Raw genomic sequence first — 13,132 nt, forward strand, 5'->3', positions numbered from 1 at the left:
AAGGGTGCAGACTGGTACTGCCTGGCTGGTGGGGGGGCGGGGGGGAGGACGGGGGGGGGGATATATGGGCTGAAAACAGCAGGGCTGCCTTTCCCGCACCTGGTCTCCAAGCACTAGCCACAAGGTGTCTGCTTCCCCAGACACCTGAATGGCCTTAGAAATCAGATTTCTGTACACTGACATGGAGGAGCTTCTCAATAAAGAAAAAACAAAACAAAACAAAACAAAACAAAACATCTCAATCACCTGACAGCGAGCCCACCAATTATAAACTCTTTCTATCACACATAGCTTTCAATCAGCTTCTAGTGCCTCCTGCTTAAGTATAAACAGGCAGTGATAACCTGATTCTTGAGAAAGCCTAAAACATAGATGAGAGAGGCTAAAAACAAACAAACAAACAAAAACCCTGAACTAAAAGGAGTCAGATGAAATAAATAATTCGTAAGAAAATCTTAGATGAAAATATTCTGTAATTCTGTTGTTTATGTAGGAGGGCTGACATCAGAGTCTATAGTCACAAACTATTAGAAAAAATGAAATGCCTATCAGTAGGATCTTGACTAAATTAATTTGTTAAAATATTCTGATAACTCCATAATCTGGAAAGAAAACAAAAGAGTTAAAGTAATTCTATGTATTTTCAAAATGGAAAATATTCATACCATGTTGTTTGCTAAGTTAAAAACACACTAGATTTATTTTGTATATTGTAAAAGACAAATAAATACTGGTTACAGTGTCAGCAAGGATATGGAGAGAAAGGAACCCTCCTCCACTGTTGGTGGTTATGTAAATGGTGCAGCCACTATGGAAAACAGTATGGAGATTACTAAACAAGTTAAGAACAGAACTACTGTATGATCCAGACATTCACTTCTTGGTATTTATCTGAAGAATGCCAAAACACTAATTAGGAAAGGTATGTCCATCCCTATGTTCCTTGCAATGTTATTTATTATAGCCAAGATATAAAAGCAGCCTAAGTGTCTGTCTATAAATGGATGAATGAATAAAGAATATGTGGGATATGTATATATGCAACTGAATACTATCCTAATATATAAAAACCCAGGGTCCATAACGACCAAAGGCTCAACAGACTGGAAGTCAGTCCTGCAGTCAGTGCTGGGTTGCCATGGCGACCCAGCACTGACACCACTGCTGCAGGCAGGGTAACCCAGCAATGACTGCCAAGGGAGTTGTGGACCAGGCCTGGAGAGAGAAGCAGTGTCTTATCCGTAGCCTTCGTGGCAGCTGTTTAACAGCCCTTGCCTCTCTTTCTCTCCAGGCCTCTGTGGGGGCTGCTGATCAGCCCCGCCTCTCTGATCAAGCCTGGAGATAGGCCCAGAGACGCTGACTGGCATAGAAACTGACCAGTTAGAACCAAATCTGGGTGAACTGTGAGGAGCCAATGGCTGCCTAGGAGGCGGAGCTTTTGACGCTGACTGGCATAGAAACTGAACAATCAGAACCAAATCTGGGTGAACTGCGAAGGCAGAAGCTAAGGTGGGGACTGAGGAGGGGTTTTAAGGGCAACAGCTATTTGGTGTAAGGTGTAAGAAAGTGGTTCAACTTTTTAATAACTGGTTTGGCAGTTAGTGCATATGGCTGGCTATCAGTCCAGATATAAGGATTATGTATTTTTTTCTGCAAAGAGCATCTCCTCCTGCTGAAAAAGGCTTTATCCCCACCTCCCCATTAAAGCCAGGGGTCCTCAAACTTTTTAAACAGGGGGCCAGTTCATTGTCCCTCAGACCGTTGGAGGGCCGGACTATATTTAAAAAAAACTATGAACAAATTCCTATGCACACTGCACATATCTTATTTTGAAGTAAAAAAAAACAAAATGGCAAAAACACCCACATGTGGTCCGCGGGCTGTAGTTTGAGGATGCCTGATTTAAGCAATCCTATCCTATATAATCTATCTATACTAATAAAAGGGTAATATGCTAATTAGGCTGGGTTGACTGGCCATCTTCCTGGCGTGTGACTTCCTTCCGGACAAAGCCATGGTGGTGGGGGCTGAGGCAGAGAGGGCCATTGGGGGCGAGATCAGGCCGGCAGGGGAGGGCAGTTGGGGGCAACCAGGCTGGCAAGGGAGGGCAGTTGGGGGCCAGATTAGGCCGGCAGGGGCGGGCAGTTGAGGGTGAGGTCAGGCTGGCAGGGGAGGGCAGTTAGGGGTAATCAGAAAAGCAGAGGCAGTTAGGGGCAATTAGGCCGGCAGGAAAGAGCAGTTAGGGGTGAGATCAGGCTGGCAGGGGAGGGGAGTTGAGGGCAATCAGGCAGGCAGGCAGAGGTAGTTAGGGGCAATCAGGCAGTCAGGCAGATGAGTAGTTAGGAGCCAGCGGTCCCAGATTGTGAGAGGGATGTCTGACTGCTGGTATAGGCCTGATCCCAAGGGGTCCCTGTTTGGAGAGGGTGCAGGCTGGTCTAAGGGACCCCCCCTAGCACAAATTTCGTGCACCAGGCCACTAGTTCAACCATAGAAAAGGATATTGTGTCACCTGTCACAACATGGATGGACCTTGAAGGTATCATGCTAAGTGAAATAAGTCAAATGGAGGAAACAAATACTGTATGATTTCACTCATATGTGGAATCTAAAAAACAACAACAAAATAAATGAGCAAACAAACTACATAAAAACAATGTTGTACACCTATGGAATGCTATATTCCAATTTTACCTAAACTTAAAAAAAGACTTGTCTCATAATTTAAACGATAGTAAGTAGAGTGTGATTTTATTTATGCAAAAATATATTTCTGTTCCCCCCAAAATATTGTATATGAATACATTAAGCTATTATTAGCAGTGGTTATATCTGGGAGCATTTTGGGGCCAACCTTGATTTTCTGTATTTATCCATTCTTCAGGCTTTTTTACTACTAGCATTTACAGTTTTCATAGTTAAGAAAGGAGATTGATTTCTTATTAAAATATATTTAGGACACTTTCAGAATAATCAAGTGACTGCCTTTATTTATCCAAATGTGCTTAAACATTCCCTAGGATGAGTTAACCTAAAATGAAAACTTAACTTCAATCTAAACTATGTTGCTCATTAACTATGATGAGTAAATATAATATGTGACGTTCTGAAGTCACATTAACATTTCTTATGATGTTATCAGAGAAATTACTTGGTGATGATCTGGATTACAGATACTTTTCTAAAAGCGATAGTCTACTACAATCCTCTTGTAATGCCTAATATTGATGCTGTGCCATCCCATGTCCATTGGTGCTGTTGGCTTTAGGTTTCTCTGAAGGTACAGGTTTCTCTTGAGGACTTCTTTCTTTGTAGGAATCAGGAAAACCCAAGGGAGCAATGGAGGACTTCAGGGACTTGGAAGCCAGGCTGGACTGGGCTGGGCTATTCCTTGTAGTATCCAGGAGCAGATTTAACCTAAGTCATTTCAAGTTGGTGTCAGAGAGAGAGTATCACAAGGCCATCTCCAGGTCCTGGCTGTAGGAAATGAGTCCAAAAATAATTCTAAAAATCCTCTGTGGTTTCCCATGCCCTGAGAATAACATCAACACTCCTCGCCTGAGAAGCCCTTTCTGCCCTACCAAGCATCTCATCATTTGAGCCAGTTTGGCCTTTCAGACTCTCTGGAGGCCAAGCATTTCCCCCGCTTCAGAGCCTCATTCTATTTCTTCCACCTGAATGGCATGCCCTGGCTTTTCTGTGGGTGGCTTCTCTTGACCCTTTCAGGTCACAGTGTCACCTCTTCAGTGAGGCCTTTCCTAATCAATGAATCTTAGTAAGCCTCCCCTCTCTCCATTTGGGCCTCCTGATGGCTTCTTAGCATTTTGTATGCATTCACTTTCTCTCTCTCTTGTCTTTAGGTTGTCAATGCTAAGTGAATATGGACTTTCTTATGTTTGTATCACCTGCAGTGGAAACTGTCCAGCAGCACCCATGCCCTGCCCTTTCCCTCTGCATGCCTCCCAGGCTTTCAGCAGCCAGCATTTGCCTTTCTTTGCCTGAAGACTTTGTCTTCTGGAGGCTAACACTGCCTACCCGTACTTCAGCCTGAACTGCTAGAAAAAAAGTAGCCCTCCAAAAATTAATGACTGGAGTTAGCGTGTAAATGCCCAGGCTCCCTCATGCGTTCTGTCCTAGTCAGCTAAAGGGCTGGTAGCTCAATAATACATCTTTTATTGTTGGCTAATTTTACTTCCCAGTCTGATTTCATCACTCCCAAATAAATGGCTTACATTCAAATCCTTGGGGGGTGGGGGAGGGATGTGCTGCTTCTGTCTTGTGTAGGTGACAGTTTATGAGTTCGTGAATAGATGGGTGGGTGGATGGGTGGATGGAATAATAAGTGAAGAATAGATTACAAAATGGAGCTCAAGGCTGGATCAGTGTAAGTTTTGGAACTATTGACTGAAAAAGCAAAGGTGCTGTAAACTCATTCTAACTGGGGCTAGTTGGCTCACAAAAAAGCATGTAAGTCCACTAAAGGTGTAGGTATAGGCAGATAATCTAATACGGAATTTTTAATAGCTAATATTTTCTTTAGACCCAATTCTTGAAGATTTTATGGATGCCTGACTTATGTGCAGTTTTTACATTTATTATTTTACTAGAGGCCTAGTGCATGAAATTTGTGGACTGGGGGGGGGGGCGGTGGGATGGGGAGAGAGGGTCCCTCAGCCTGGCCTGCACCCTCTCGCAGTCCAGAAGCCCATAGGGAATGTCTGACTGACAGCTAAGCTCCCGCCACCACCGCTGCACTCATCAGCTGTGAGCCCAGCTTTGGCTGAGTGGTGCTCCCCCTGTGGGAGCACACTGACCACCAGGGGGCAGCTCCTGTGTTGAGCATCTGCCCCCTGGTGGTCAGTGTGTGTCATAGTGACCAGTTGTTCCGCAGTTTGGTTGATTTGCATATTAGCCTTTTATTATATAGAATTACAGTATTTACTTAAATAATTAAAGTGCACTGTGCAAACTCTTAAAGTTCAACATGCATTCTTTTTTTCAATTTAGGTGACATTAACAGTCCAAACAGTCACCTTTCATGTGTGTGTGTGTGTGTGTGTGTGTGTGTGTGTGTATGTGTGTGTATATGTGTATGTGTATATATATATATATGAAAGTGAGAATTGGGCTAAATAAAATCAGCTGGTGAGATTTAGTCAGAGCCACAGAAAGAAGTGATCAGAAAAAGGTGATATAGGATCTAGGTGACATAGATGTAACTGATTTCAGTGTGGAGATTGCTATTAAAGGTTTCATCATTATTATTATTCTGTCATTGGATAAGTTCACAGAGTTATTTGGGAACCAACTCGAACTCCTGAATCAAAAAGCATTTCTATTTTCAGCAGATCATGAGTATGGAGACTGAGCTAACTGTGTTTCTTGATAGCAAGATAAACCATTAAAGTCTGACTCCAGTGAGGTCAGTGCCTGGCATACAGAGAATATGAGTGGCCGGGCCACCTTGCTTTTATACACTTCAGGTGATCAGTGTATCCAGCCCTATACATTTAAAAGTTAAAGATCATGTGTCTAAGCCTGTAAATTTGCATATACTTCTTGTAAGGAAATACTAATATAATGGTGCTGGTTGCAGAATATTTGTGTTGAAACAGGCATTGTGTGTGAAGCTGAACTAACTAAATACGGTGGCAATTACTGTTCAGAAGTAATTTCTAGGAGAAATTTAACTTCTCTTTATGAATCGGCCTGCCTTTTCTTCATGGACATTGTGTATGCAATCATGGGTAGCGTGTAGTTCTGGTTGTTTTTTACTTTTGTCTATTGAACAGCTCAGAATTAATTTGCAGCTCAGTTTTTTTTTAAACACATGGAAACTTATAGGTTTTATATTTATCTTATGAGTTTCTCTTTATTTTAAAAATCTATTCTGATTTTTCTTTTTCCTCGGCCTGCTTTATTTTTTATATTTCCTGTATTTTTCTCTCTTACTTTATGTACTAATGTAAGTCACCACACGCTTTTTGTGGAAAGCGGAGGAATGAATGATTCATGTATAAAACGTTGAGAAACAATCTACTTTTATCTCATTACCACTTTTTTTTTTTCAAGGCCTAATGTGTGTGAAGAGCAGCAGCTGACCGTGGTGGGACTTCCACGCCCGTGTGTCCGAGCATTCACACACACTGTCAAGCTCTGGAACCAGGGCTGTGCCGGCCCGAGATGGTGTGTGGGTTATGAAAGAAGGTAAGGGTGCTTCCGCTACTCCTTTTGACACTAGAAATCAAAATCAAAGGCCTCAACTGCATCTGAAGATTTCCCCCGGTACATTTTAGAAAATCATTATATACTCAAGTAAGCAAACACAAGATATGAGCCTGAACTTGCAGAGTGCTATATTTTCCTTCAGAGACAGGATCTATTATTAATTTACTTTTGGCCTCATTTACGTATGAGGTCCTTTGGGTTCGATGCTACGAATTTTACCACATGACGTGACCGACTATTGAAAGCTGAAGATCAGAAGACCGACGGACACAAGGAATGTTGTGTGGGTTTGCTACATTTAGCAGGGCGTGGATCTGGTGCCACGGTTGTGAAAGACTGATCTGCCCTGGGTTCTCGTCTCACACTTTGAAACCCGGAGCTCCTTTGACTTGAGTATGGCCTTTGAATTAGGATTAACTAGGCAGGTTGGGAGAGGAGAGAAAAGGCAAGTACCTGGTGTGTTCTATGCATCAAGGCTTCCTATGGACTTTTGAAAAAAAAAAAAGTTTTAAGATAGTTTTACAAAACATCTAGGTACCTCTTAATACAAATAGTTGTTAATGGGGTGTTTTAGGTAAATGAAACAACTGAGTCAGAATTCAAGGTTTTAAAAAAGTATGGCTTCAGGTTAATAAATTTATTATTATTATTATTATTATTATTACTACTGTTAAAGGAAAGTTGAGGACATTTATACATAACTGGATTTGCTGTTGTGTAGAAATATCAGAAAACTGATAATATAGGACTAAATAAAATATTTTAAGAATAAATATTTTATTATTATGGATATTTACATATACATTGTATGTACACACTCATGTCTCTCTCTGTGTGTGTTTAATTTTCATATGTGTAGTCTTTTTTAGCTCTATGCTTAGGAACTTTAAATGAAATTTAAATGGGAAAACTTCCCCTGGCTCTTATCAGCTATATGGCCCTAGGCAAAGTTCCTATATTTCTGTGTGCATCCGTGTGTAAAGTTAGAAAAAAAATAATACCAGGCATGTGTCACGATGCTTGATACCTATTTTATACATTTCTCTATTCAGTAAATATTTATGACATTGGCTTTAGAGTTGAAGTGGTGTTCAAAGATGTTTTGGTATCTCTGTCAACTAATTTCCCTTTTTTTTTAATACAAGTATGCAAACCTATACTTATATCCCTATTAGAGAGATACACATACAAAATTTTAGGTTATACTTCAAGATGGTGAGTAACTGTCACAAAAAGTGGTATGGCCAATTAGTCCTATTTTTGAGAGAGCAAATGCATTTGGAAAGGTGGGAAAAGAGAAGTTGAAGGAAGTGTAACTTGAAATTGGCTTTGAATAATGAAGGGGACTTGAGGATAGGTTAATAAAGGGGAGAGAATATGTTAATACTTTTGACATAAAGGATAAATATGATATGGATTTGATAGAAAATAAATTAGCCAGTTTTGAGGGGTTTGGTATTGTAGTGTATTAAGAGGTCAGCAGGATGTGCTCACCACCTAAAGTCAAATCTTCTCCTGTCGCCATGTATTAGGACCCCAGATCTTAGAACATGGAAACCCACACCTGAAAACTATATGTTCATGTTGACCAATGTCACCCCAATAAATTTAATAATAAAAAAATAGGTCAGCATGAATAGCTATAGTTTAGTATTTTCAACCTTTGTACATTATTGTTCCCCTAAAGAGCCTTTGTAATTAAAAAAAAATTTTTTTTCGTAATCATCCCCCTCTCCCATGAAGTTTTAATAGCACGGGTGTATTTTATCTGTTTGTGTACTTTGGTCCTTTGTAGGACCTGTGTATTAGCTAAGATTTTTTTCCCACCCTTCCCACCCAAGAACCAATTGTTGTCCCCTTGCTGATTATCACCGGTGTTGAGAATGCACGCTCTAGGGAGGACCAGTCTATGAGGGGCCTTCATTGTCAAGTTGAAAAAGCATGTGTCTTATTATCCATCACAATTGCATTGTGCATTTCATAATTTTGGGTTTCATTCTCGATAGCTTGAGTGACTTTCAGAATAGTTTATACCCTGGGGCACGAGGGTTTCTCTTGTGTGCACACACATGTGCATGTGTGTATAATACATGCAAATACTATACATGTATTTTGTGTGTATAAATGACAGGATTTGGGTTGGAGGGAGAATTTTTCGTGGGCTTAAGATGACAGCTTTGCCGTAAGAGGAAGTATGATCTAGATCCCTGTGTTCCGTAGGACCCGGTACTACACCGTGTACAGACAGGCCTACAGCATGGAGCAGCAGACCGTCTACAGGTGCTGCCCTGGTTGGCGCCGGCAGGACGATGAACCTGGCTGCCTACGCTGTAAGTTATAATTCTTCCTGTCTAACTCTCTGTCACTTGAAGTAATGGTTTCACTCTGCTTGGGGCTTCAATCATATCATGCCTGTCAAGGGTTAGGCATTTTTAGCATCACCACAGATTTGGAGCATCTCTTTGGACTGAAAATGCACACGTGACATGTGCAAAAATGCACAAAAAGCTTTTCTGTTAAGCGTTTCTAATGATAGGTCAGAACTCAAATCCCATAGAACTGCCGCTTTACATTCTGTCTCTTTATTTAAAAGACAGTTTATTTAAAGCCAGCCAGTTACACCTTGACTTCCATCACCCTTTTTCCATTTGCCCCTTTCCCATATCATCAAATTTGTAATCCACAGTGGATTCAGAAGTCCGGAGGGAAATCACCGTACTAAATCTAAATGGGATTTCTCAACCCGTACATGTCATGATTAATTGCGGAACTCTGCAGGCAGTTTACTTTTTAAGATGAGCTATGCAGTCCTTGCACAAACGTGTGGGGAAAGTATCCCAGAACCTTCCAGTATGTTTGACAGCACGCAGACAGCAGAACTAGTGGCATTATGTCTCCCAATCTTGCCAGGAGAAATGGCTCCATTTACCTATGTGTTTATGGTTATTGCAAGTCACTTAAAATGCTTCAGTGTGTTGCAATCAATGCAGCACCACAGCACAATAATTGATCTCTCCTGCTACCCTGCACCTTAGGGAGTTTGTCAGCATCCTGCTTCCTTCCCCACTGTGCTTTCTGCTCTCAAAATATCTTAGCGAGGGGCCTCAGGCTTCCCATGTTAAGCAGGCTCCGTGTTAGCTGTCACTGTATTTGCATGCAGTGCTAGGCCACTGCAGCTAGCTGGTCTAGCTCAGTGACCTGCATATGCCCACGATGTCATTCCAACTATTTTATAAACTCCTGGAAATTAATGACTGTGAGATGAACTCTTTAAACTGTTATATGACACCTATCACAGTCCTTTGCCTCAGGAAGTATTGGTATTCATTGCTTTATTTTTAGACTATTTTTTATCTTATTCATAGAGTTTCTTTACACTAGTAATACTCAAAGTTGAATTCACATCACCTCATATCTTTTTATTTATTTATTTATTTTAATTTATTTTAATTTTTTTTATTGATTTCAGAGAGGAAGGGAGAGGGAGAGATAGATAGAAACATCAATGATGAGAGAGAATCATTGATCGGCTGCCTCCTGCATGCCCCACACTGGGGATCGAGCCCGCAACCCGGGCATGTGCCCCTGACCAGAATCGAACCTGGGACCCCTCAGTTCGCAGGCTGATGCTCCATCCACTGAGCCAAACCAGCTAGGGCAGATATCACCTTGTATCTTTTAAAAATGTGGATTCTGGTTCAGTAGGTCTGGGGTGAGGCCTGAGATTCTGCATTTCTACAAGCTTTGAGGTGAGGCCACATACAGAGTGCTACAGGCTATAGGGAGCAAGGCCTTAACTTGTAATAAAAACTGGTTAACCTTGCTGTGGAGGGGCCAGTGGAAATTTCTAAATTGTATTTATTTATTTTAAATCTATCTTTATTGTTGAAAGTATTACAGATGTCCCCTTTTTATTTCCCCCATTGACTCCCTCTGCCCAGCACCTGCCCCTCCCAGGCCATGCTACTGTTTTTGTCCAAGGACTATGCATATATGCTTGTAAGTTCCCAGTGAATCATTCCCACCCACCCCTCACCCCCGCCCTCTATTATATTTATATTAGCAACTTGATGCTTACCTTGAGGATTTCCTTTCTTTCCCTCAACCCCATTCTTCATCTGCCCTCATCTACCTTTCTTTTAGCTGTCTCTGCAGTGGCAACATGTTTTCATGGAAGGAGATGCTCAGACAGTGAGGCCCAGCAGTGTCGGTGTTCCGAGGGTTTTCAGGGACCCCATTGTCAATATGGTGAGTCACCAAAAAGACCATTTTACAGATGCTCCTTGATTTATGTTGGAGATATGTCCCAACAAACCCTCCTAAGTGGAAAATGCATTCAGGACTACACTGTACGTATGGGTTGTCTACCCTGGTGAGTGCACAGGGCTTGCTGCTGCTGCCCAATATTGCGTGAGAGTATCATACCACATGTCGCTAGCCCAAGAAAAGATAAAAATTGAAAATTCTAAGTTCGGTTTCTGCTGAATGGGTATTGCTCTTTGCACCTTTGTAAAGTAGAAAAATTTTGCAAGTGGAGCCATCCTAAGTTGAAGACGTTCTGTATTATGATCGGGAAGTTGTCTGCTTTGCTTGCAGGGTCCACCAGCCAATTTTGTCGATTCAGACGAATGGCCGGATTGTCCCTCTGGGGATTGATTGGGGAGCATTTAAAATGAGCCACTAAGCAAAAACCTACAACCTACAGGATATTCAGCATCACAAATTATGCTTTGCAGTTTAGGTTTAATTATTCACTGTAAGAGTTCAAAAGGTTGCAGTAAGTACAAAATGGTCTGTTTTATGAAGGAAATGGCAGCTTAATAAGAACACCTCATTCTAACCTCAGATGTTAAATCTTTAATGGAGCCATGGTTTGAAAGTGCTGGGACAGTACTTTTCTGTAAGATCTCTGTGGTTTGTGAATGAACAAAGTGGGGTTAATGCAAATTCAGTGTGATGTGATATTTACTACTTTTGTTCCCTTTATTTAAAAAAAGAACAGCACTTGCATGACTTTCAAATTTTCAAAACTTGATAACCAAGTCCACAAGGTCGGAACTTCGTCAACTGTCCATTTTGGACGTGTGCACTTTTCTTGTTCAGGAGGGTTTCAAGGTGGTCAATGATTTATCCTTTCCTGCATCTGCCATGAAAGCCAGTGCTTCCAAAAGGATTTGTTTTGTCTTAGTTGTCTGATTCTAGTCGCCAGAGAATCTGAATGTATCTGCATTTATCTTTTCAGGGCAGGACAAACAAAACAAAACTGATCTTATAGAGAAGTTAAAGAAATAGGTGTAAAGAGCTAATGAAAATATTGTATTTATTATCCTTTGTTGAGAGGTTTGCCTTTCTTATTCATTACATGAGCCTTTGTAAGTGAGATTGAAAGGTTGCTGAAAACTCATCACTCCTATCCATCTATCTCGACTCTGCCTGTGGCATTAGGTTAAGGCTCAAAATTTTGATGGGTCATCTCACAGCTATTCTTCTTGTAAATTAATCCTTTGCTTAAATAAAACAAAAACACAAACCCACACATTTGTGAATTAGGATATAACTGATTTTTAATCCCAATTTATTCTGTGACAGTGAAATTCCAATCCTGAGACAAAGGTCAGTGGACACGTTGAGCTCTAGGGTGTGTCTTTAACTGTTGCCGTTATTTTTAAGAAGCTAACAGAAATAATACATTGATCCATGACAACAAATTACTGGTATTTGCCTCTAAATAAATTGTGTCAACTACATGGGCAGCACTGGTTTCCTCATCTTGATCAGTAGCTGTGATGGGCAGTTATACATTGTCATTATCATTACAATTAGGAATTGATTCATTAGACTTAAAAAAAAATTATTACTTTAGTAATTCATTGGTTTTGGTAGAGCACATCTTTCAAAACATCAAGTTCCCGAGGGGAAAGCTAATTAAAGAAACACATGGTAATGATAATGGCCTAGAAATTATACCTAGACTAATTTATTCTTTATTTTCTACATCAGTATTTGACTATTTTGATTATTCAAATTTCTTCAGAACTTTTATCTACCGAAGTTTTTAAAGTACTTTCTGAAATTGAAGTAGCTAAACTTCATATGCTTCAATTTTGGGTTGGTGAAAATGAGACGGAATTTTTGGACTGGAACCCGGATTCTTTGTCTGCCGGAATTGAAGAATGAATCCATGGACAGAACGTGGTATAGCAAAGATGGAGATTTATTGAAGAACAAGTACAGACTCCCACATGGGGAGAGGGAAAGAGTCCCACAGAATGGACTCCCAAGTAGGGAGGGGGAAAGGGTCCCACAGAATGGACTCCTAGTAGGGAGGGGGAAAGGGTTCCACAGAATGGACTCCCAAGTAGGGAGGGGGAAAGGGACCCACTGAGTTATTTTCCCCTATGTCTTATAAAGGCTGCAGATCCTGGTACCTTGATATCCCCTCTGATTGGTCACTATTCCCTTAGACTGGTTACTATAGTAACTCCTGGGCTCAAAGGTTGAACCTCACATGAGGTTCTCCTCCCCGATCCTTCCTTATTGTTTTCCTATACCCTTTGGTCTTTCTTCTTCTCCTTCTGGATGAAGGGCTTCCTTCTCTTTATTTTGTAAATATAGACCTTTTGCTTTCCCAGCTCCCCCATTCTATGGAAATGTACCTTCTGCTGCTCTGCAGCCCTGTGCTTCCTCCATGGCCCCCTTAATTTCCAAAATTTCCTAAACTTGTCCTATTTTACCCCTAAAATTCCTGTTTCAAAAATACTGGATTATTTCAAACATAGGCAGAATCAGCTTGTCTTTTCCACAAGTTTGTTTGTACTCTTCAAAGTCCTAGGAGTCATGAGAGACCAGCTACACAAAATACCTCACAGGAGTATGCAGTGTATTTTTAATATTGTTGTCCAAGTGT

The 13,132-nt window shown here is 40.9% G+C and overlaps 1 protein-coding gene across 1 annotated transcript in view; it reads left to right on the plus strand.

Moving 5' to 3' along the window:
* Positions 1-4,358: 4,358 nt before the first annotated feature.
* Positions 4,359-13,132, plus strand: part of LOC307097279 (EGF-like and EMI domain-containing protein 1) — a gene marked incomplete at both ends in the record, with an annotated part of 417,408 nt that continues 408,634 nt past the window's right edge. The window contains 4 exons of the mRNA XM_079767268.1: positions 4,359-4,381; positions 6,070-6,204; positions 8,446-8,555; positions 10,369-10,473. Of these exons, the coding sequence (XP_079623394.1) occupies positions 4,359-4,381; positions 6,070-6,204; positions 8,446-8,555; positions 10,369-10,473 (373 nt within the window). The remainder of the gene's footprint in view (positions 4,382-6,069; positions 6,205-8,445; positions 8,556-10,368; positions 10,474-13,132) is intronic.

This window comes from Cnephaeus nilssonii (genome assembly GCF_951640355.1).
Source record: "Cnephaeus nilssonii genome assembly, chromosome: 3".
NCBI classification, from domain to species: domain Eukaryota; kingdom Metazoa; phylum Chordata; class Mammalia; order Chiroptera; family Vespertilionidae; genus Cnephaeus; species Cnephaeus nilssonii.